The sequence below is a fragment of the Bactrocera dorsalis genome, chromosome 4 (assembly GCF_023373825.1).
Source record: "Bactrocera dorsalis isolate Fly_Bdor chromosome 4, ASM2337382v1, whole genome shotgun sequence".
Lineage (NCBI taxonomy): Eukaryota > Metazoa > Arthropoda > Insecta > Diptera > Tephritidae > Bactrocera > Bactrocera dorsalis.
The window spans coordinates 67,429,799-67,454,607 of NC_064306.1; the positions used below are offsets into that span (position 1 = coordinate 67,429,799).

The 24,809-nt window shown below is 39.5% G+C and overlaps 3 protein-coding genes across 3 annotated transcripts; 2 read left to right on the forward strand and 1 right to left on the reverse strand.

The window, feature by feature from the left end:
- Positions 1–1,938: 1,938 nt before the first annotated feature.
- LOC105233625 (protein CWC15 homolog) lies at positions 1,939–2,951 on the forward strand. Its single transcript, XM_011215747.4, has 2 exons — positions 1,939–2,192; positions 2,258–2,951. Exons 1-2 carry the CDS (start codon positions 2,062–2,064, stop codon positions 2,850–2,852), a joined length of 726 nt encoding a protein of 241 aa, XP_011214049.2. The 5' UTR covers positions 1,939–2,061; the 3' UTR covers positions 2,853–2,951.
- A 211-nt stretch (positions 2,952–3,162) lies between these two features.
- LOC105233626 (maestro heat-like repeat-containing protein family member 1) lies at positions 3,163–22,720 on the forward strand. The gene is made up of 13 exons (XM_049456846.1): positions 3,163–4,163; positions 14,236–14,413; positions 16,251–16,612; positions 16,692–18,809; positions 18,987–19,626; positions 19,758–19,896; positions 19,959–20,083; positions 20,147–20,354; positions 20,417–21,096; positions 21,166–21,484; positions 21,638–21,772; positions 21,838–21,940; positions 21,999–22,720. The coding sequence occupies exons 1-13, from the start codon at positions 4,091–4,093 to the stop codon at positions 22,139–22,141; spliced, it is 5,223 nt and encodes a 1,740-aa protein (XP_049312803.1). The 5' UTR covers positions 3,163–4,090; the 3' UTR covers positions 22,142–22,720.
- On the reverse strand, positions 22,617–24,661 carry LOC105233624 (aladin). Its single transcript, XM_011215746.4, has 4 exons — positions 24,442–24,661; positions 23,774–24,378; positions 23,346–23,719; positions 22,617–23,070 (listed from the first exon to the last, which is right to left on the reverse strand). The coding sequence occupies exons 1-4, from the start codon at positions 24,526–24,528 to the stop codon at positions 22,733–22,735; spliced, it is 1,404 nt and encodes a 467-aa protein (XP_011214048.1). The 5' UTR covers positions 24,529–24,661; the 3' UTR covers positions 22,617–22,732.
- Between the last annotated feature and the right edge of the window lie 148 nt (positions 24,662–24,809).

Genomic DNA, 24,809 nt, shown 5'->3' on the forward strand with positions numbered 1-24,809 from the left:
GTGAAGGTGCCAAGTTTGATTAGGTTGCAAGGTGATTGGATGCGAGTTCAATGAGCGGGCTAGAAATCGCCAACTCACACAATCAAATATTCTTATAAATACAGAGGTTCAAATGGAAAGTTATAAAAAATGTGGTAGAGCTGACACCTTGACAGATGTTAGGTCGAGGTGATTCTCAAATTTTGTAGCCATCCAATCTTGCTAGGTGGAACTTATGGTTTTATGGTTTACTACGGGTTTTATCCAGCAAAATGTTATACATAAATGTACATATTTATTTCGAGTAATTTACCAAACATTCTCTACCAACTGGATCAAGAATTCTGGACTCAATCCTTATATTAATCTAGATATCCTAAAAGTTCAATTGATTAGAATCCCAAAAATACTCGCTGCTGTCAGAAGTAGCGTTGTCATCCAGGTCCTTAAGACCCTGAAAGACTCTTGTATGGAGCACGTCATCTTTTTTGCCTGGCCCCTTTATTGGGACATCCACTATGGCTTTAGCAGTTGCTCTCTTCTTTGCCGTACTGGCGCTGGAGTGAGTAGCTACATCGTCTACCTACATTCCCGCTCTCCTCAGTAGCCTTGGGCTTGTATGGTCTCATGATTAACGAGCTAAACCGGTAGTTCAGGCGGAATACTTCCTTCCGAATGAGGTTATAGTACTCAGCGTCCATCCAGAATCCTCGATTTTGCTATCCACTTCACGCCTGGCCGAGGTATTAATTCGTTTTGGTTCCTGACGAGCCTTAGATCAAATTCAAACGGCTTGCCTGGAGAGGAACACCGTCATGCTGTGCATGGACGGAATTTCATCTCCCCGATATGCGCATAGGACGTAACCCAACCTGCCTACCAGCTTGGGTGCGATCATACGTAGCCAGTTAGCACTCCTCTCATCTTTGCAATCCACCTGCAGCATACCGCTCTTAAAGTACACCATATGAAAGGATACTGGGTACCCACACCACCTGTATATCTCCATGAGGAGACTTTGCAAGCTCTTCTAACCCCAGAGTCTCCGCCAGGTTAACCCTCGGCCAGAGGTCGGTGGCTTCTGTGGTATTATTTCTGCGCTTTTATGTTTTGCGGTATGTGTGCTGGGGGCCGCCGTCTCTTCGCTTCAACGCCTACCGGTCGGATTAGCGTGGACTGGTCCACGGCTCCGAGTTCCCTACTCCGTTGGCTAACGGATGCGGTATTTCCGTCCTTACACACCTTTGAAGCAGGAAAGCACTGCTGGCTCTGATCCTTCTTTTCTCCTGGCTGCACCGCTCATTCCTTTCTTACGAGGGTCACGCTGACCATCTGGACGACTTTTTGGAGGTAGAGAGAGCAGTCTGCCTCTTCGTCTCCTCTTCTTTTTTCGTGCACCTCCTCCGATATAAACCCATTGTGCCTCCCTCGAATCCGAGCAGTTGAGCCTGCTTGGGTAAGTTTCGCTAGTGATGGTAACATATCCAGCGACTGCAGTGGATGTCGACGGATGCCGTTGCATGAGGGCATGTCGTCGTCGTCCCTGGCATGTTATCCTCGGCCCAACGCACTGAGCGGTCGGATCTAGGCTTATATAGGGGAACAAAAAGGTATGCCGCGCCAAAGCTTCATGGAATCTCATTTATGTTATTTTTGATTTAAATCTATCCCTTCAAAGACTTCTTCGATAGTTTTACTTATCGATATTTTTGTAAAATTTACATCACTAGTTATAATGCATTATTTGAACTTCTCTCAATATATAGAAAATAAACGGAATAATACATATTTATTTTTGCAAAACTTGGATCCTTAAGTATAATTTGCGAAATCTTTTTTATATAATTTGTGTTTAATAATTTCAATTTTTTCTTGACTCCAAAATAACCATATCATTGTGAATTTTTTCCGAACACAACCCAAACAGCTGCAATATTACCGTGAGCACCAAGGAGAATAAGAAGAAGCAAGCACAAAACGTTTCTAAAAACACAATAAAATACCACTATAAAAAGAAAACATTTTGCTACGGTAAATAAAATCAAAGAATAATTTTAACCAAGTAGAAAATAGTTAAATAAAATGACTACAGCTGCACGACCAACTTTTGATCCCGCTCGTGGAGGCAGCGGTCGTGGCGAAAAGGATTTAAGTGCTCTTTCAAAACAATATTCCAGCAGAGATTTACCAGGGCATACAAAACTCAAATACAGGTATTTGCATATTTAAAATACTAATAAACCTAAATTTTACAATATTTTTTACTATTTAATTATAGAGAAACTGGTCAAGGCACCTCAGATGAGCTACGCAACCGTGACTTCCGCAAAGAATTAGAAGAGCGTGAACGCGAAGCACGTCCCAGCAAGGCGTTACCGTCGATTGTACGTAAAGCAATCGAGGCAAACAATTCTGCAAATAGTGGTACAAGTGGGCCGAAACGAGCACGCGTAGAACAGCCAGCAGCACCTGTGAATTTAGATGCAGACGATCCAATAGACAAAGACAGTTCTGAAGAGGATTCCGATTCGGATGAAGAAGATGACACCGCCGCATTGTTGGCAGAATTAAATAAAATTAAACAAGAACGTTTACAGGAAGAAGCGCGTAAAGATCAAGAGAAGAAACAAGAGGAGGAGCGTATACGAATGGAGAACATTTTATCTGGCAATCCGTTGATCAATTATGCTCCAGGTACTGGCGCAACAGCGAGTAAAAATTTGGGCAGTGATTTGAAGGTGAAACGACGTTGGGACGATGATGTAGTTTTCAAGAACTGTGCTCGCTCTGAACCGGAAAAGAAAACGCATTTCATCAACGACTCGCTACGCAATGAATTTCACAAAAAGTTTATGGATAAATATATTAAGTGATTTGTAATTATACAATTTTCGATACTAACAAAGTAATATAGCATTTTAAGCAAGTTCCAATATCTACTTCTCTGTTAGTGAATAAAATAATAAATATATCAGCATTTCTGAAATTATATAGATTCGGTATTTCAAGCAATGTGAAATTAATATTAAAAAATTTAACGCGAATATTTCTAATAAACATATATCGTCTAAAAAAAATATTGTTAATAAAAAATAAACATAAGGCACACCCTGCTTATGTCGCTCTGTACTTGGTGTTGTTCTTCTGCTTTTAGCAACTTTCTTATTTGTCATTCTGTTGACAACTCTAACAAAAATATTCGCACAGCTGATAGCATTTGTTTTTGCGCAGTTCTCCAGTTTGTCTAATTGGAAGGTTTTCATTGAAAAGTTCAGAAAATTTATTAAAATGAAAGCAATCAACTTATTTGTGTAGTTTTAAACATATGAAGTGTATAAATTGTGAAAAAATGTTATTTGCCTACTATAAGTTTGCGTCATCGGGCCAATAGACAACGTAAAAAAAAAAACAAAGAAAACATCAGTTGTACCCGGGTAGGGGCTCCACCACCCAATACGCAGTGGAGCTCAGGGGAGAGCGATGCGCTTACGTTGCAAATAATCAGAAGAGAAAAAGACTTTGGACAGTGCGGTTCAAATTAATTTTTCACAATATTTTGCAAAATATCGTCATCGGAATTTTTTTAATTATACCAAAAAATATACATATATATAAAAAATATTAATAAACATGTGTATAATGCAACTAGTGTAATAAATGCCGATAAGCGATAATAAAATTAACAGTGTCGATTGTTTGTGTGCGAAGTATGCAATTATTGAAAGAGTAAAGTATATTGCACAACAACAAACAAATAAAAAAGATATATGTAGTATATGTGAGTAAAATTAAACAAAGCTAAAATAGTGCTCTGATTAAACGTGTGTGCTGGCGATTGGATGGTTACTGAATTCATAAATTAACCATCCAATAAAATTTATTGAATAAATTGAAAACAAATATTCTGATAAGAGTGCAAAAGGCCAATTAAGCTGTGAATCATTTCTACTTTAATAATTTCTCGCGAGATTTCTTATATTTATACTAATTAAGTCGCAGTGTTTAGTGAAAGCGTAAAGTTTGCTCAACACCTGTGTGTTTTAGAAATAAATAATCAAAGGCAACCACTAAACTGGAGAAGTGGAAGAGAACGCGAAGCTCGACGAAGAAAATGGACCGCCATAGCAAAGGCAATGGGAGCGGAGGCGATGGTGGAACGCCTGACAAGCCATCTATTTTGGAAGGTAATAAAGACCTATAACGCCATAATTTTTATTGTGTTTATTTTAAGACACATTTCACACATATTATAGCCACGCTTTATTTTTATTTGAGCAACAATTTTGCTCCAAAAAAGGGGTGTTGTATGTTATTATCATTTTTAATCAACTCAACCATCTATTTGTGGGTGTTTGGTAGAAATTTTATTGCATAGGACATGTAATAAGTATTTATATATTGTATGTATGTATGTATGTATGTATATACACTTGGAAGTTGGTAAGCTTCTAGGGTTTTACTTCTTTATATACATAGCAGTTGTTACTTTTCTGGCAGGAGTTTTGCGATTAAATTTTTTTTCAGTACGAAATATTTTTATTTCAACTTTCTTTATGTATTTTATATATATTTTATAATTTTTTCATTTATTTTTACTTATTTGAATTTATTTAATAATTATCTTATTGCTAACCTCAAAAATTAAAAAAAAAATTTAAGTGCTGCGTTATATCGGCTTTTTTATTGCTCAAGTAAAATGAATTTTTACACATTTTTTCATAGGTGACAATGGAATATGTTAATCCTCCTCCTTATTTATTAAAAAAAAAAAATAGTTTGTCAACATGTATGTAAATAAATGCACAAAAAGCTTAACTATTATTTATGTCTGTGTACTGCAACAGCAAAACAGAGTTGGGCGAAACATTTCTGTGACTCATATAGAAAAAGCTGTTGCTTTTTTTAGATTTTACGTTACACAAACGAAAGTTACTCATATATGTATTTATTTTTCATCCTTTTTTCTATTATAACCCAACAGCAACGTCTGGTTTTTCCCCTAACCCCAAATAGTTTCCGATTGCAGTTTTATTACATTTTTATACCCTAAACAGGGTATTTTAAATTTGCCACGAACATTTTAGAATTATTCACATAAACCCCTATAATTATTTTTCAGAAAAATTGAATTTTGAAATCACAACGTATTTGCGATATTGGCCAAAATTCTAAGAAACTGAAATCGCATGCCTCACTAATGTGGCATGCCTCCGGTTGATTGGGTAATTAAATTTGTGTGCGTGCATTAACACGCAAATTATTGGCTGTCCAACTGCCTGTCATTCAAATGCCGGCAGGCAGGTCGCTCCGGCTATGTCGCACCGTGTATACCACAATTTCCGCAGATTTTCCGCCGCATTCATGCTCAGCTGGGGCGTATTGTATTTTTAACGCAGGAAAAAAGGTGGATTTTATTGATCCACTGTCGTGTCGCAATTTAATAAAGCCATAATAAGCATGGCTTATCTGTTTGTGTTGTTGTTGTTGTTTACCGTTGGTGCGTATTTTAATGCACAACCGGGCCGGTTTATCTGTATGTAACCTGTTGAGCTTCATTAAAATTGCTTGTGGCTTATTTATGTACGTACTTAAAAGGTGATGTCTGTGGGTGTGTATATACATACATACATTTATATATATATATATGTATATGCATATGTTTTAACCGTTGTATCACGTAGTGGTGGAGTGAATATGTTGATTGTTTATCCTCAAGTTAGTGGGTAATTTATGTATGCAAGACTTATCTCTCTGGAGTTTTGTTCTATTTTTAAGCGATAGATAGCCATATACTCACCTAGTTACTTGCATACATATTTATTTAAGTGACAGGTACATACAGCTTATATAACAGGTAATGTGTTTTAAATTTATGGTGATTTGCATTAGTGTGCGTGTTTTAATTTAAAATTTAATCCCAAAAATCGATTTTGAGAATATTATCCGAAAATTTGCACTTAATTCGGCAAATTCGGCAGAACGGGCAAACTCCTCAGCCAGTTCATTCCCGGCTATACTTATGACCTAGCACCCAAATATGGTGCACTTGGCTACGATCTGATAGGCTATTCTGCATTGCTACCATTTAACCTAGTGGATTTGCGCCCAAAACTGTAAACGCATTTCTTTTCGGAAGTTGTTTTCAGAGTCGCTGAGGAATATTTCTCCAAAATATGTGGACCGATCGATATGATTTTTTCACTTCTGAGATATATTTGTCAGGTAATATTCGGAGTATTCAATTTTTTAATAAACAAATTTTCACAAAAAACGATTTTTTTCGGAAGACGCCATTTTTGGGTTAAGGCAGGAAAATCTTCCGTCAGACACATTTTTTCGAAGGTCCTGTTGTTTTTGTTGTAGTTACATAGACCCGACTGTCGGAGGTCCTAAAACTTACCGAAAAAACAGCCCTTGGCCTGGTAAAATCCGGTTCAATTCCTGTGCGTAGAACCGGCTGTCGTCGGAATCAGTCGGAGGTCTTCGTAGAAGTCGGCTTCTTCAAAAAAAATTTCGAAATAAACCGTTTTGTCCGACTTAAAAGTGGATATAAGCTCTTAAGAAATACATAGTATATATTTGTATCAGCATATTTAGTGGGTAATATTCACAAATATCCCCCCTCAAGCCTGATGTGTACTCCTTAAACCGGAAGGAACTTTTATCTGGCGAAGAATGTTCAACTTAGAAAAATTTCTTAAAATTGTTGGGGAACTTTGCCTACCGATAGAACAAAAATAACAACAACGGTACTCCTAACACCTCAATAAATATTTTCTTGGCCATCAGCTTATCTTTATTACATACAGAAAGACCCGGCGCGTGCTCTTTTTGTTTCATCAGCAATTAGATGCATTCAAATATGTAGTAAAAATAGTAGAAAATATTTCAATAAGCGCTAGCGGTATTATGACATTCATGTGCAATCTCAACTTAGTATACATATGTATGTATGTATGTACATATGTAAAGTAGGTATGTAGGAAGGTACCCAGGCGTGTAGAATGCGAAGTGTGCATGCACTTGTATGAATGCGAAATAATGAGTGCATGTTCTCACAGTGAAAACACATATATCTACATACATATGTAAAGCCCCCACGTTTTTGTGACTAATAACGACCGAGGCAGTTGCATTGTTCTGGACATTTGTATATGTTTTACAAAAATCCATAACTTATGATATGAATAATATATATGTATATATATATGCATATTTTCTTAAAAATGTAGCAAATATATTGCGATTAAACACATCAAGCTCTTAAAGCGTTCCTTCTAATTTTTTTTAATTCAAAAATTTTAATTGTAAATATAGTAATTTTAATCGAGTGAGTACTGTTCATTCATATGCCGATAGTAATCAGTCATTTATTTGGAATGTATAGTACTAAAATAGCTAACAACAGCGGTTGTAGAACATTGACATTAAATATGGATTTTTCATGGGCTTTATGGATTTTATACAAAGAGTATTTATTGTGGCAGCTTTTCCAAGTACATGTGTACATACATATGTATGTATGTATATGAATTGTGTTTAAATATTTGCGTATAGTTTTCTAAGCTCGCATTACGTTTTTATCAACTAATAAATATAACGCAATGCATTCTTAAAATACTGACACTGATTAAAAAAAAACAAAATTTCTGAAACAAAATCTTTTTTAAGGGTTATATGGATTTTCGGCTTCAAAAAACAACACTATAACATCTATAGAATTTTCCTTAAATTCTCAAGTTGATCCAAGCAGAAGGTTTGGAGATACAGCCTTTAAAAGTTGCGCCGTCAAAGTCAACTATAAAGTGTGATCCATTTCGAGGTTCCCTACTTTTTTAAAGAAAAAACACAGAAACTTTAAATCTTTAACATTTTTTTTTAATGAAAATTATCTCTTTTAAATGATAGCCCCTAATTTAGCCTTTTTTTCGATGTCTCGTTCGAGAATTTCGACTGACAACTGGCTAATGACATGCGTGATGCTTCGCTCCAAGGCCTGAATCGAAGCGGAATTGTCCGAATAGACTTTAGACTTTACATATCCCCACAGGAAAGAAGACCGTGAAATAACACGATCTTGGTGGCCAATCGATCGGCCTAAAACGGGAAATTATTTGCTCACCGAAGTGTTCTCTCAACAAATCCATTGATTGATGCGATGTGTGGGAAGTGGCGCCGTTTTGTTGAAACCAAATGTCTCCAATATCACGAGCTTTAATTTCAGGCATCAAATAGTCAGTTATCATGGCGCGATAACGGTCACAATCGACGGTTACGTTCTGACAGGCATAATTTTTTAGATATATGGACCGACTCTTGAATCACTTCAGATTGATTTTCGGCCCAAATTTTGTAATTTTGCTTGTTTACATGCTAGAAATGGCCCTCATCACTGAACAAAATTTGGCTCGAAAACGTCGGATCTTCTTGGAACTTTTCAAGACCCCATAGAGCGAAGCACTGGCACTTGGGAAAGTCGAGCGGCTTCAGTTCACGCACAAGCTGTATTTTGTACTCTTTCAATTTAAGATCTCCACGTAAAATGCGCCAAGTCGTTCCATACGTCACTGTAAGTTCCTGTAAACGGCGCCGAATCTATTCTTCACAGTCTTCGTGTACACACCGTCTAATAAAATCACCCGTTGTAACCTATTTGTACTCAAAGTGCCAAAAGGAACCAGATTCGCCTTCGCGCAGTTATATTCTATACTTCTACTTATCCAGATTTGCCCCGACCTACCCCAATGCCCTGCAAAGAGTACTAATGCGTGTAAGTTACTGCATTTCTGCAAGCCAACTCGCACTGAATAATCTAATACACCTTTTTAATAGGTTGAAACAGTCCATCTTCTTGTTATCCCATTAAAAGATATTTTCTCGATATTAATTCCTAGTCTACCTTCGGCCAAACTGTACGGTCGCTAAAACCATAACGATATTTATAAATGAAGTCTGATAGTTCTCGCATCGAAATCTGTTTAAGCTACTTTGATGGGATTCAGTACCATAACAAAATAACTTAGTTCGTCCAGTGCATTGCGGAACCTTCACCTTCTTTCTCAGGCCACACATCTGCGAGAGATTTGTGGTCGAGGCGAAGCGCTTTACGGAGAAGGTAAGAAGGAGGGTGCAAGGTGGAGCTTTGCACGGATGGATTGAAGTTAAGACAGAGGGTATGAGGTGGAGTCATTTGTCGAGAGCTATCCATCGAATATAATTTCAGGCTACCAAACCACTGTAGCGTCCCTCAAGCGGAGGTGGCTGCCATCAAGGTAGTGGTAGATATACTGGTACGAAGTTCAGTCTCCTTCAGAGAGGTTTGCAGATACTCTGATATACTGGCTTTGAGCTTGCTGACTGTACGCTCAAAACTAGTCAAGGAGTAGTCATTACCAAAAGCTTTAAGCCTTTTTCATTTTAGATTTGTATGGGTAACCGATCACAGTGAAATCTCTGGAAACTCTAAAGAAGTTGAGCTTGCTAGGGAGGACACCCTTACCCCAATTTCCTTTGATTGAAAGCGAGTCGGTTGTCCGATATCCTCTTGCGCTCTGGCGCTGAACCTCCAGTGACTTTGAAGGGCTAGAAATTGTGGGAGAACCTGCCGGCCCAAAGTTTACCCTAAGTGGTCCTCAGAACTACTTGCACTTAGCATTTCAGGAAGTTACTAGAAAAGCCATTACTTGGAAAAGAATCGAGAAGAAGGTCCTACTCCACTTGCTATTCTCTTATTTGGATACCATTAGCGGGTAACGAATTCATTAAGAGTTTTGATCGATTTACACGTCATCTCTTAGGTATAATATCCGCTATATACTATATGTATGTAAGGTATATATGTATGTAGATGTATATAGTACATTTTTTAATATTTTCAAATAAAATTTTAAGCTAAGTATAAGAGTAACATATTTTATCTTTATTTATTTTATATATATATTTTATTTTTATTTCATCTTTTTAATGGCAGAAATATATTCAGTGGTTTGTCATTGTCTGCAAAGAAAAGTCTACTGCTAAAAGAGATAACTCATATAGACTTTGTTTAATCGCTCTTGATTCCAACCACATCCCTCAATGTTAATCGAGTTGCGTTGATATCGTTGGCATTTTTACATTCTATCTTAAAGGTTGAAATATGATTCTATTATGAGTATGCATACTTAAGAGATACGCACAACACCAAGCAACGGAAATACATATATTTATCTACCTATTTGTACATATATAGTATATACATATGTATATAAGCAAATTCGGTATTGCATTTGTCTTTTTAAAGCTTTTTGCTTCACCTACAATGCAAATAGAATTTCGAGGTATGCTACTCCCCACATAGATACCCCACTAATGCAGAGAGCTAAGCATTGTGGGGCTTTCAGTTGTTGCGAAGGCGGTGATCAAAACGGTAAACTCGCATGTTTACTTGTATTCGAGCAAAGCGCATAAAACAGTGTAACGTGCAGATAAAATGGAGTTAAAACTAATTTGAAAGCGAAAGTTGAATAAAAAAGCAATAAAAATTAATTCCCCACAATGTTGGATTTCATAACAAAACTTGTGCCACACAACATCGACAACGAAAAGAGTCAGAGAGCGCGTTATGAGCATAAAGCACTTCAAATATTTACAAAACGGGATCTGAACGGTAAATCAAGATGCAACTGTGAATTAGTCATTACTGCAGTGGACGATAATGATAATGGAAAATGCGGAAAATGCATTTTTGTTGTGAAAAACAAATTAAATTAATTAAATTTTTAATGTATTGAAATTTGTTTTTGAAATTTGTTTTTGATTTGGTTTTAATTTTTTTTTTTAATTTTAATTATTATACCAAAGCGGCTGTTTTTGTACGCCATGAGTCATTTACCGATCTAATTATACATACATACAAATAATATATTAAATTACCTAGAAATATCCGTGAGATTTGCTAATTCCATTTTTAATTTGATTATTGTCGTTCCACATGGGTAAATGATTGTCATAAATGTCTGTGTATTACAAACACAAAATAATTATAAAAGCAGCTAGAATTTTGAGTGCCCTACTTCTGAAAAATCGTTCAACAACTCGATTATCAATTTAAAAATTATCGCTATGCTTTATTTTTCAAAAATTGAACCGTGTAATCATTACAAAAACACACCAAAGACATTTAGACTATGTGCGTTGATGAAAATTTTACAAAATATGTGGAAATAATCTCAGTGGCGAAAGCCTTTTCAGCGGAGCCACGTTCCGCCAACTATAAAAGTGATTTCTAAATCAGTCAAAGCTTTGGCTTTGGGGGGGTTTCATGGCTTTAAAAAATCGATTTTTTTATAATCTTATTTAATTATATAACATGTCTTTCGTATTTATAATCAAACTTCAACTTATTTTTTATATTTATAATTAATTTTAATGAACCAAATATATACCATTTTTTCGACCACTTTTTGCCATTTTTCCGCTTCATATGTACATTGTTCCATCAGTTTAAAACTTTTCTGGTTTCTTGGCGAAAAATTGCGGCAAGAAATTTTCACAGGCTTCTCTGTAAGCCAACTTCACACCATTAAGTGAGTTCCGCATTGACTGAAACAAATTGTAGTCCAATGGTGCAAGGTCAGGGCTATATGATGGATGTATCAAAACTTTTCAGCCAAGCTCTCCCACTTTTTGCCGATTCATCAAAGCTATGTGTGATGTAGCGTTGCCCTGATGGAAGACGAATCCCTTTCTGTTGATCAGTTCCAGCCGTTTTTTTTCGATTGTTTGCTTCAGTCTCTTCAGTTGTTGATAGTATAATGTAGAATCATTCGCTTGATCAGACTGGAGCAGCTCGCAGTGTATGATTCCTTTTCAATCCCACCAAACACTCAGCATAACCTTTCGAGGCGTCAATCCTGGCTTTGCGATCTTTTATTGATCTTCATCATGCTTGGACCATGATCTTTTTCGCACATTATTGTCATATTTGGTCCAATTTTGCCTCTTGTTATCATTCGCTTCAGAAATGGTTCGACTTCATTTCGTTTCAGCAGAGAATCACAGATGTTAATTCGGTCCATTAAATTTTTCACAGACAATTCATGTGGTACCCAAACAACGATCTCCTTTTTGTAGCCAACTTTTTTTAAATGGTTCAAACCCCTTTAAGTTCCTTAGCGATGTCATAGCTGCTTATGTGACGGTCTTGGTCAATCTTTTTCATAATTTCCCATCGAAATTTCCAGAACGGAAGTGAGCGAAACTTTGTGCTACACGAACTGTTACAGCATCGTCTCCGTAAACTTCACAAATTTCACTTGCGTGGTATTCTTCCCCTTTTTATACAAAAATTTCAAAATGTACCGAATTTTGTCATTGTTTTCACCCATTTTTGAACAGCTGTAAATTTTTTTCAACTTCCTCGAACTTCAGTTTGGTTTTTGTTAAAATAGGTATTTTCTCTACTGAATAATATTGTAGGATTCAGAACACCACGCATAACAGAAAGTGAGCTCAAGTTGCCTCGCTGGTCTACGTTCTGAAAACAGTCGAAGTTAAAACTTCAACCTGAAAGATCAGATTAGATACATCTGTTTTTCAAGTAATGAGTACCAGAGGACATATCTGTTTCCTTTTTTTCCTTTTCTTTTAGGATATTCGATAAGATTCCAGCAATCGATTAGTCGATCGATGGAGTCGCTATAACAGTTGAGTGATCTCTGAACGACTAATGGATTTCATGAGAAAAATTTTACAACCTGAAAATACGGTCGGACTTTCGATACTACTTGCGGAAGGTCATCATTCATATCCATTTGTCAATTAGTGTGTGTTTAGCAGCTGCTTGTTTACGATTCAAAAGTTTATGTGGCGATTTTATCATGAAAAGTAATTTAATAACGAGTTTGTCTAAAATTTTATGTTTCTTATGGAACTACGGCTACGGCATCCTAGAAAACATTTCAGAATTATTTTGGGTAGTCTATTTTTTCACCAATACAAGTATTTGAGAGATACAAAGCATTCAGTGAAGGTTGTGTGAAGTCGCGGAAAACTTGCCTCATGCGGGTTGTCTATTCACCTCTGTTAATGATGGTAACATCGAAAAAGATAAGGAAATAGACTTCGTGTTCGTCATGTTGGCATCAGAGACATAGCAGAGGTTCGCTATATCTCTTATGGCACGACTCAACACATTTCGGTTAATGTTTTAAGCATGAAGCATGCCATTGCTAGACTCGTACCAAAGGTCTAAATCTTTTGTGAAAACGACGTCTAGTAGACGGCGTAAAAAAGATAGCAAAAGAGGTTGCTGGAGAGCTCACATTCAACAAAAGCATCAGTACTTGTGACACAACGTAGAGTTATGAATATGACGTCGAAACGATTCAATAATCTACCGAATAGCACTCCAAAAGTTAACCGAAACCGAAAAACCAAAAGTAGGTGAAGGCAGACCATTCCTGCCAATAAGTCTATGAAAAATTGGACTTCTATTGGCTGAGGAGCATTTCTATTAAAACCTAGTAGAGAGAAAGTATTGAATTTTTTTTAGTTAGTCCGGGTCAAATTTGACCGGATGCTATTTTTTGCTTCCGAATCGAAACGGTGATTAATCTACGTGACTCTCTCGAGCAAAATATTGTATAATATAATTTTTTTAAATTTATAAATCATAAACTTTGTGACGGCTTTTACAGCTTCCATGCGCAGAACGGCTTTTAACTTCAGAAAACTATTTTTGGTGTACCTCTCCCTAAACCACTCAAATATCTTTCAAATATAACTTCAAGTGTAGAAATCACTTGTTGTGCCTACAACTTATTGCATGCCATAAACCGTTAACCAAATACGCACTTGCTTATTCACCACACTTGCTGTCTTCCATGCAGTGCAATCGTGTAACGGTGAATGTAGGTCAATTGAATTACTTGTACGGCTTCCTCGCCTATGCAAAACGGCTGTTGGCAAACTGGCTCAGCAGCTGTTGGCTTTTAGCTAGCAACAGGCAGCCATTGGCGGCACAAACTCAGCGCCGCGCCAACGTCGCTGCTGCGGCAAGCATAGAGATGAGGCAGAAATCCAACCAACTAATGCATAATTCAGTTAGCTGTGCATCCTGCGCGAAGGACATGAGGCCTGAGCCCCGCCAACTAGCAAGTAGTAACGAACTGATTTTCACTGTTTGATACAATTATTTCAACATGATTTCCTATCTCTTTAATACATACGAAACATTTATATTTAATATTTTGTTTGTTTTGTTGTTGTCTGCAGGCATTTTGCACGGCCTCTTCGAAGGACTAATCGACAAGGATGAGACTGTGCGCACGGCCATAAAAAGTTCGCTCGTAAAAATACTGGAGACACATCCGGCGCGCGCCGTCGACACCCTCGTGGAGTATCGTGAGAAGAATCCGAAACTGCCGGAACAAACAGTCATCATATTGCTAAAGTGAGTTGCATGTTTCTTTATTATTGTTGTTTTTGTACGTTGATAGAGTGAAATAACGGTTTATCGTAGTGTAAATTAATTCGAAATGACAGCTGAAATTACTTGTTGTTGGGGGATGAGTGGGGAAAAATAAGTTGAAAGTGTGGTGTCTCTAATAAGTCTAAACCGATGAAAAGAAGCAAGATGCATTCTAAATAAGTTTAAGTAGTCCTAAGATCTTTGCAGTTGAAAGAAAAGCTCTTACAGGAACTTCAAGTATTCTGGTCGAACACAATTTAATTTTATAGATGAAAGAGATATGGATTCGGGACCCGTTAAACTCAATATATCTCTCTTCTCAGCCTCAAATATAGTCTATATGGTTCGAGTGATGATCTTCGGGAATGTTGGATCGACATTCATGGCAGCTGTTTTTTAATACTTTTGTGATCTACTATTGTCTTGTGAATTCTACGTCAGTAGATATGTATGTAGATAGTTTATACAAGTTGTTGTAACGAGTACCTAATCCCCGTTGGGATATTAAGGATTAGATAAGTTGTCATCAACGTCATCCAACGGTACACCCAGGAAACTTGTTGTTTCGAAGGAGTTGGGACCAAACGAAAAGGGGTGTCAGATGTGTGGGGTTAGCAAGGCATGCAAAGAGGTGGCTAGTGTCATGCGGGAACTCATTGCAAGCTGGACATATGTTTGATGTATCAGGGTCTATTATGTTGCCAACATTTCCCCATGTGATGCCGGCTGGCGACTTGAGAACTTTGGCAATAATCGCGATCGTCTGAGGAGTGAAGGAGCTCAGGATGTTAACACCTAAAATCTTAGGATTATTGACAATCGGAATCTTAATGCCTTCGACTGCAATATTAAGGTCAAGTCTGTACTCCTTCGTCCAGTGTGTGAATTTGGCCGCTGTGGATTTAGTTGGAGAGAGTGTTAAGTACAGCGAAGAAGCGGGAAAGATGGGAGAGGAGAGACATGCCATCAATTCCATTGCCCGACGTCATCATCGTGCAATCATCAGCGTACGAGGTGATTGAAATTCCCTCTGGTAGTTGTGGGAGTTTCGAGATGTAGAAGTTAAACAGTATTTGGGAGAGGACATCACCCTTCGGAACCACTTATTTAATTCTTCTCAGTTTTCGGTTTTTACCTCGAAATAGTACGGATGATTGACCGCACAGATAGTTCATGTTCCTCTTCAGTTCTGGAGGGAGCATAGATTTTTTTATGTTCTCAAGTAGCGTTGTGTGATTGACTGTGTTAAAGGTTTTTGACAAGTCCAACGCTGCGAGAACCGTCCTCTCGTGGTATGGTTTCTGGTTCAGGCCATGAACAATCTGGACGTTTATGACGCTAAGTGCGTGCGCCTTTTGGAAGCCATACTGGTGGTTTTCTAGGCTTAGGTGATGTGTGAAGGTCGGGAGAAGTAAGGCCTCAAGTGTCTTCACTACTCGGGAGAGGAGAGTTATCGGACGATTTGACTCCCATTTTTTGACGGGTTTTCCAGGTTTCGGTAGTGGGACCACTCTTCTGATTTTCCATACATCGGGTATTTAAAGAGTGGTCCTCAAGGTCTAACTTCAAGAAACGGATACGGCTGCCGGTTGGCTCTGTAGGAGAAAATAAATCTAATAAAGTGTGATGTCTCAGGACCGTTTTGTGAGAGTTACGTCATATAGAGAGCGCATTCGTAGAGCTCGGGTTTTGACAAGAACTCTAATAGCTGTGATATCTTGTGCCCTTTTTGATTTACATACAACACTTTATAACAACCATCTAGCTAAAACCTCTGCATTTTGGGTTAATATTCATATGATAATATATTTTTTTGCAGAGCCGTTGAGCGTGTTGTCAACTCAGACACATCGTTACCCTCGGAGGCGAATAAGAAACTCATTACCTTGGCTATTGAAGAGTTGACGCGCTCGGCCGATCATCAGCCGCTCATTCAAGAGCACGCACTCACCATTCTGGTGGCCATTGGACGTAATAGTGAATGTAAGGCCGTAATAGAGGCGCTGATGGCGCACACCAAAGAGGGCGCTGTTGCGCATTTTATGGTCATGCAGTGCTTGGGCGCTATGGCAACCGCCAATGTGGCCGGCGTTGTACCCTTCATCAAGCCAATATTAGCAACTGTCTTGCCCAATCTGGGCGGCATCAAACAGGATCACATCAAGCAGGCACATGCCTATGGTGGGTCCATTCATTTTGTCTTACCTTTTTCCAGCTTAACTCATTTACTCTCTCTCTCTCTCTCAATTGAAAATTTCAGCTCTTGGCCACTTCAGTGAAGCGCTGCTCGAGCAAACAACGGCACATGGTGCGGCTGCTGCCACTGGCGCCGCTAATGAAGTCACAGAGCCCGCTGCTGCTCAGAGTGCCGACGCATCAACGGATTGCAGCACCGAAATTTCTGTTGCCTACGATGTACTCTTCAACCAATGGCTGCATACGCGTGAGCCCAAAGTGTGCGTGGAAATCTTGCAAGCGCTCTCCTCCATGTATCCGCTGCTGCCGGTGGACAAGATACAGGATCAGTCAACGCGTCTGATACCGCAAATACTGGCGCTCTATCGTCGTTCCATCGAGCGCAACTCGGTGACGCAATTTCTGTCTTCGGTGCTGAAAACCAATATCGCAGTGCAACCCTCGTTATTGGATCCGGTAGCCGAACAGTTAATATCGAATCTCTTCGACTTGATTTGCGTTTTCCCCGACTATGAAAAGCCACAGACGGTAAAGGGTCACTATGAAGTGCTGCGTTGCTTTCATCTGCTCTCCGGCATTTATGCATCGAAAATTGTTGACACACTTCTGATACACTTGCGCAATAATAGCGAACGCGATCGCATTAAGTCGCTGCTAATACTGACACACCTCATGAATACGTCTACGGCGCAAATTGGCGACAAGATGCAGGGTTTCTTAGAGTGCCTGAAGCCGATGATTCTCTCGGAGAAGGGCATCAAAATGAAAATGACCTTGTTGAAGGCGATAGTGGCGCTCTCGCAGAAGGGTTTCATCAAGGAGAAGGAGTTCGTATGGTTCGTGGTGCGTTACAGTTGCAAATACACGAAGGTCAATCAAGAGCATGGCTCTCTGGAGGAGCACGCCAATTTCGTGTTGTCCTGTGAGAATTCACTCTTCATGCTTTCCTCCACGGCCGGTACCATGGATGAGCTGTTGAAGCGCGAACTCTTAAACTACTTCGTGCTGTTGGACTACACAGACGTATGCTCGAATTTGGCCAAATGCTTAGGCAGCTTGTTCGCCAAATCACCAAATATCGAATATGAAATTGCAGGCGACGACGAGACTGACGAAAAGAAAGATGGCGCTGGTGAAGAGCATGCGAAGGAGGGTGGTCATGCGAACGTTAAAAGCGGCAAGATAATTGTGCCCTGTCCAGAATCCATATTTGCGCGTTGTCTTGCACTACTCGGTAATTTCCACTGCATCAAACGCTCTTCGAACATATTGACATTCTTGAAATACTATTATCCGCATTTGAATCCCGAGCTGAATACGCTCTGGGATAAGCACATACCCGACCTATTGCTGCACATCAATAAAGAGTCCGTCTTCTCGCGGAAGCTCATCGAGTTCATAAGCGAAAGCGTCGAATACTTGAATACGCGCGATGAAAACTTCGCCGAACGCTTGGTCAACAAAATGTCCGACCAACTGAATCTCTATCCAATCAGCACGCCGCATCTTGAATTTGTCATGCCCATCATGACGACCGAACGCGGTATGCTGATGAAGTCACTCGCTTTGGCGCTCTGCTTCGTCACGGAACCGCAGACTGTGAATGCGAAAATTGACTTGATCATCACCTCGGCGCGCCAGGAGAAGCTCGACAAGCACATAAAGCATGCGGAGTATGAGCAGAAGATTGCGCCGTGCGCTCTGGCCTTGGGCTATATCTCACGCAAGCACTTAACACACCTCATCAAGAAGTTGGCGGAGCTGGCGCACATCGGCGGACGCAAACATTCAACGGGTTTCTTCAGCAATTTGCATTTCATCAAAGACACACACAAAGAGCAGGAATTGTACAAGACAAATTTGTTGGTGATTAAATCCTTCGGTCACATTTTGGATGAATCGGATCCCATGCAATCGCTGCAGAACCTCGATGATACAATACTCAACTTTCTGATACTGCAATTGACTGGCACCAAGGATCAAACCATTATGTCGGCCATACTTAAGACGCTACTGAGCATCTGTAATCAGATCATTGCAACGAAAGAGGAACTCACTGCGCCACTCAAGTACCGCAAGCAGATAATGGAGGCTGTGTTTAGCATACCGATTGAAGCGCCCTTTAACGATCTGCCGCTGTTGCCGACAATACTGAAACTCGGCACGGACTTTATACGCATTGGTGGGTTTCTAGAATATTATTATTGTTGTTGTTGTAGTGGCAGAATTCTGCCGAGCTGATAGTACTTTGTCGGATAAAAAATCCGGATACATTCCGTTTACGTAGAGCCGACTTTCTTGGGAACGGCATAATTCTTGTATTACAATTGATAATTGATCCTCTATCTCTTTTTTTCAGGCGGCGTGGACCCCACAGAGTCCGTAGATGGCAGCGTCATATTCGAGATTGCTTGTAAGAACTTCTTTTCATGCGCTCAGCATTTAAAAATCAAATTCGATTCACCCGAAGAGGATGAACGCAATAGTTTTCTCGCAAAACATTTAAATGAATCCTTACCGGAGCTGAATGCGCTCGCAAAGGCCATCATAGAAACGGATCCCTCGCCATCCACGCTCGATTTGATCATATCGATTTTGGAGGCATGGACCAGAGACAAAAATTCCGAGGTGCGCATATGCGCATCGCACGTTTTCAATAACGGTCTGGAAGTGTATATAAAATCAATGAAAATCGGCTGTGAGGCACCCTCGAAATTCAATCAGACCGGCCAAATGTTGGGAAAGATTGTGCCACGCTGCATTGACTCGAATGGTACGGTGCGACAAGTGTCTGTTGATATCTTGCAAAAGACACTTGAAATCTCTTGTATTTATGAAACCCTCACGATTGCCGATAGTGAAACCGATTGGGTGAAGGAGATCGATTTGGTGAAGGAACAAATTATAACCGATGATCCGAAGATGATCTACAATTTGGCTGGTGAAATCGCCAAGATCATCGCGCTGCGCATGTCCAACTTTCAGTATTTACAGTTTTGGTGAGTGAAAGAAAGATGAGGAAAACATGAGAAGAACAAAATGTTATTCGAAAAAAGCGGGCTCTATACAGTTTTGACAATAATACTTGAAGCCCTATAATACCTGATTTTTTGTATATATTTTTTCACAGTAAAACTCTGCTGCAAGGCTTACGTGACCCGGAGCAAAGCTCTTCGATTGGAGCTTCGGTGGTGTTGAAATTTTTCATACAACACAAAGGTTCTGAGCTATTTCACGCCATACCGGATCTCGTAAAGGACAGTCTGAGCGTAAGTCTGGCAACTGTCAACAATTAAACACCTTTATACAACAACAAAAATATGTATTTTAGGCTATACGTGACTGTGAAATAAACCGTGCCCGTTCCGGTGTACTAAAAGCGCTCGTAGCGCTGACGAAACATCACCCGAAGCTCGTTTGCTTCGAAATGCTGACGCAGCCTTTACCGTACGAGAGGTAAGTATTAGGCCGTGTATTTACTTTATACTTCCAATTACCTCAATAATTAAAATTTCGCAGCAACATTGTCGAATACTGGCACCTCATTGCCAATGATCCTGAGCTCACCGCTGCGCTGCTAGAGAACTTTCTACAAATACTAAACTCTTCGTGTCTCTACGAGCCAAGTGAGTCGTCGGCAAGTGAACGCCAGAAAATCGCGAGCATACAACCATTCGCCATTTTCTGCGCGCTAAAAGAGATTATGCCCTGCAAGGATGTCAAAGAGGTAACGGTGTCCTGTTATAAATATGAGGTATTGATAGTAAATTCCATACTTTTCATTTACAGGAATTGCATAAGAAGTTCCCTGAACTCTTCACCATGCTCCTAACCTCATTGGCTACATACACAAATCTAGCGGCACCCATGCATACCGGCGGTCATTCGCCTACTCAACAGGGTGTCAACAGCTCTGCCAGCTCACTCGCAACTGTCGCTTCGTCGACGAAGTCGAAGTTTGGTTTTGTGCCGAATAAAGATTTGGTCAAATTGAATCCCTGTCAAATTGTTTTAGATACATTTCAAGCATTCCTCGGCAATTTGGAGATGGAACAGATAGCTACAGTGCTCACCGTACACACACAGCTAGCGAACAGCACCGACTTGAAGAACTATATTGAGCTGCTCACACCCATAGGCATCGGCTTGGTCAACCAATTGGAAATCTCATCGAGCAGCATGAAGCACGTTGTCACTGCCTTGAGCAAATATGTTTCCTCGCCATATGATGGTCAACGTATTGCGGCAGTGGGTCTATTCTCACGTCTGGTGCCGCTCAAACCATGTGGTGAGATATCTTCGGTTATTATGCTGCACTTGAGTTCGGCGCTAAGTGACCCGAACGCTGTAGTGCGCGGCTTGAGTATACAGGGTTTAGGTTACGTGGGTAACCTGACGGAGCATGACGTTGAAAAGTATACGGAAACGGCGGTCACCGCCTTGCTGAAGGGCATCGACGATCCGGTTAGGTGAGTTTATCATTTGACGTTGCTTGTAGCGAGTATTTTGATAACGGTTTATTGTTTTCTTCGCTACAGCGACTGTCTTATCAATATTCCGCTGGAGAGCATGCGTGGTTTGGCACGCATTTTGCAAACATTGCCCAGCGATCGGTTGGAGTCTTTTCATGTCTCCTTGGCCATACGTATTCGTCCATTTTTCGGCAGTTATTCCATCGAAATACGCGAAGCGTCCATTATACTCTTTGGCGATCTGTGCGAATCGAAGAAAGCGTATGAGAGGGACGGCAGCATATCGCCGAATGCTGCCTCCACCGAGGCGTTACGTGAACAATTGATTGCTAATCTCTTTCCCATACTGCTGCACTTGAGCGAGGGCGAAGCGACGATCATACGAGTGAGTTGTTTTCATTGCACATATATGTAATATACATACATATGTATGTACACTGACTGATTCAAATGAAGTTCTTGTATGGAAAACTTTTTTATTTGTGAAAGGGTTCTAGCAATTTTTCCTATTCTTTTAAAAATTTTCACACATTTCCAGGCTTGCAAGGGTACGCTGCGTAAAGTTTGTGGTTTATTGAATGCGCCGAAGGTGAATGAGATGGCACAGCGACACCTCATAGATCACGGCCAGCTGAATTACGGCGTTTTCATAGTGGATTTCGTGAAATTAATTGTATGTATTTGTTAAATATTTTTAAAATCATCGCTTTCTAAAAGCGAATTCTATTTTAATTGCAGGCTATGGACTTGCCAGCTCATATACAAGATTTCATTGACTCGGCCATACCGAAATTGCGCAGCCAATGGGCCGAGGTGCGAGGCAGCGCTGCTATTGTTATAGGTAAACACATTTTTGTGATTTTTTTGTTGGTTATTACAATTCCCTTTACTCTTTTTAGGCATACTACACAATTTCCTGCCGGAGCGCAACACACAAACCGAGTCGGTGGGCAATAAGCTGGCAGTGCTGCTAAAGGATGAAAATCATTTTGTGCGCGTAAAGGCCGCCACGGCTTTGGGCTATTTCTTTGGTGACATTTGAAAAGAAAAAACCGTTGGCAAAGTCGCTAACGCTCGGTAGAAAGCATATGTGTTTACTGGAAACCAAAAGAAAATAAAACATGTTTACAAAGTAGCAGCAAAAGCAAAGTACCTAAAAGAAACTAAATGGCCGTACGTAAACGTGTTGATGTGATTAAAGGAAATTAGGTTAAGTTATATATTATTAGTTTATAAATTGAATATATTATTCCTGTATTTATACATGTAATACACACATTTAAAAATATTTATGCGCATAAATCATTTATTGTTATTTTTTATTCCACGCTTGTGCATATGAAGAACTGTGCTTCGCCTACGTTAATGTAAATATCGAATTTGTTGTCTATTAATTTGTTGTTTTCTAAAGCATTCTGTCAAAAGTTATTTTAAGTCCACGTAAAAATTGTTTACAGTCAAATTTATTAAGTTTAGAAGTCAAATTTATTAAGTTTAGAAAAAACAAAAACAATTGACATTTTTAATTGGCGCTTCATTTGTTTATAAAAATTTATGTCGTAATTTACCTCATATAATAAATACAGAAACCATTTTAATATTTATGTACCAAAACAACAAACACTTTTTCTTATCACATATTGCCGAATGGGAAATATTCTATGCGCCCACTAGACCAGCCAATGGTTAAAACAGTCTCTTTATTACGGCGATTCTTGCTTTGGAAGCAGATATATGAAGGGTACTCTGTGGAGAGGCCAGTGAGAAAGCAAAGTGGCGAAATTGTCATGTCGAACTTCTTTAGACACGTATTAAAGAGCGCTATGCACGGGGTATCTTTGAATATAACCGCCAGGTAACGACCGTCTGCATCCCAGGCTAACGCTTGCGGTTTGCCGCCCACTTCACGACGACCAGCATTGAATTTCGTCAAGTCGGCAATTTTTAAAGCTTCTTTAGTGGAGGTGCCGGCTGTTGTGAAAAATGGAAAATAAAAACATTTATTTATAAACAGAAGAAATAAATAAAATGTAAATTAGCCTGTGCAAAATTATGTAGGCAGCATTATACAAGCCGCGACTGTGCTTGTGTCGCGACTCACCTGTAGCTTGCCTTTCCACGGAGTATTAATATTGGCAACGGCCACATGGACAATAGCAAACAAAACATCGGAGTTAGTTTTACAAATGCTTTGCAGCGTTCATTGCCTTAAAGGTATTCTTAAAAAAATTCTATAATTTACTTACATGTGAAAACCGTTTCGTCCTGGAAGTGTAAGCGATAGAGTATGCTGTCGCCTGTTGTAACAAAAAGCAAGAAGTTGCCGCATGGCGACCAGCATGCCGATTGCACCACACCACATTTAATAGTCCAACGTTCCGGCGTCCATTTTTTATCGGCTGACCAAACGCGAAACACACTACCAACTGTGGCAGATAATAAGTAAGCACCATCAGGCGACCACTTTAAGAGCGAACATGGTGAGCCTACACGCCTTAAAGGCGTATTTTGTAATTTATCTACGTCCCATATCAGAATATCGGTATCACTGATAGAGGCTGTAGCAAGTAGCGTACCGCTGGGGCTCCACTGCACGGAAGTGATTGGGCAGTGACCGGGACTGTAATTACATATACATTAATTTATATTTTAAATTGCTTTAAATATTACTTACTGCTTTAAAAATACTGCTTGTGTGGCACTTCGTGTTATATGCATGTTTGTATCCATGGTCCAGAGACACACACCCTTTTGGCAACCAACTGCCAGTTCAGCAGCGGTCAATGGGCGCCAAGCCATCGAAGTTATCCACTTTTGTGAGCCGCTCTTTAGCACTGGGACCATAGCGGGTTCGTCTGTATATATTCGCACAATATCATCCGAGCCCGCTACAGCGATTTTAAAACAATTTGGATGCCAAACTATACAACGTATGTATGAACGCATCCAGTCACGCGTTTCAGAGAATTCGGCCACATTATTTACGCTTACCTCACGCATATGCGGAAAGATTTTGGTCTTCAGCCGTTTTACAAACTCTAGCATTTCACACGTATATTTAGCTGTTGCGCATATAAGTGGACTAACAGTGGCTGTTTCTTGGTCTCGCGCCTCATTCAGTGCCTCCATAAAACCACTTTCGAAAAATGTGCGTACTATACGCTTGATGACACCTTCATTCACTGGAATCATGACATTGCGGTAGGTGTCGTTAGCGTGGCCGCTGACTGATGTGCTAAACATCTCACAATTTAAATTTATTTCTGGATAGTATTCCGACTGAAAATTCAAAATTTGGTCATTATATCTGGCCTGTGGAAATTTTAAACTTTTGTTGCTTACCACGGAGCAGCTGTCCACTTCATTTTGAGGTAGCGCACAAAGCTGTCCCGGCACAATGAATGTGGACACATCCTGTAGGGACACCATTTTTCCTTACTTTTATGAGTATTTTATTTAAAAAAATTTCTTCTTTTATAGTTGGAAAATTAACTTCACTAATATCAAAAGCGTTATGCTGTTGAAATCTTCATACCGGTAATTTGCGCGAATTTAGTGACATTTACCGTGCTGCCACATATAGTAAGTATAAAGAAAATTATTAGAGACATTTCTGAGTTTAAAAAATTGGCTTTCTTTAGTTTTAGGGATTTTGACTGTATTCTTAAACAATTTCCAAATAAAAGCAATATTATACTTACAACTTTTCA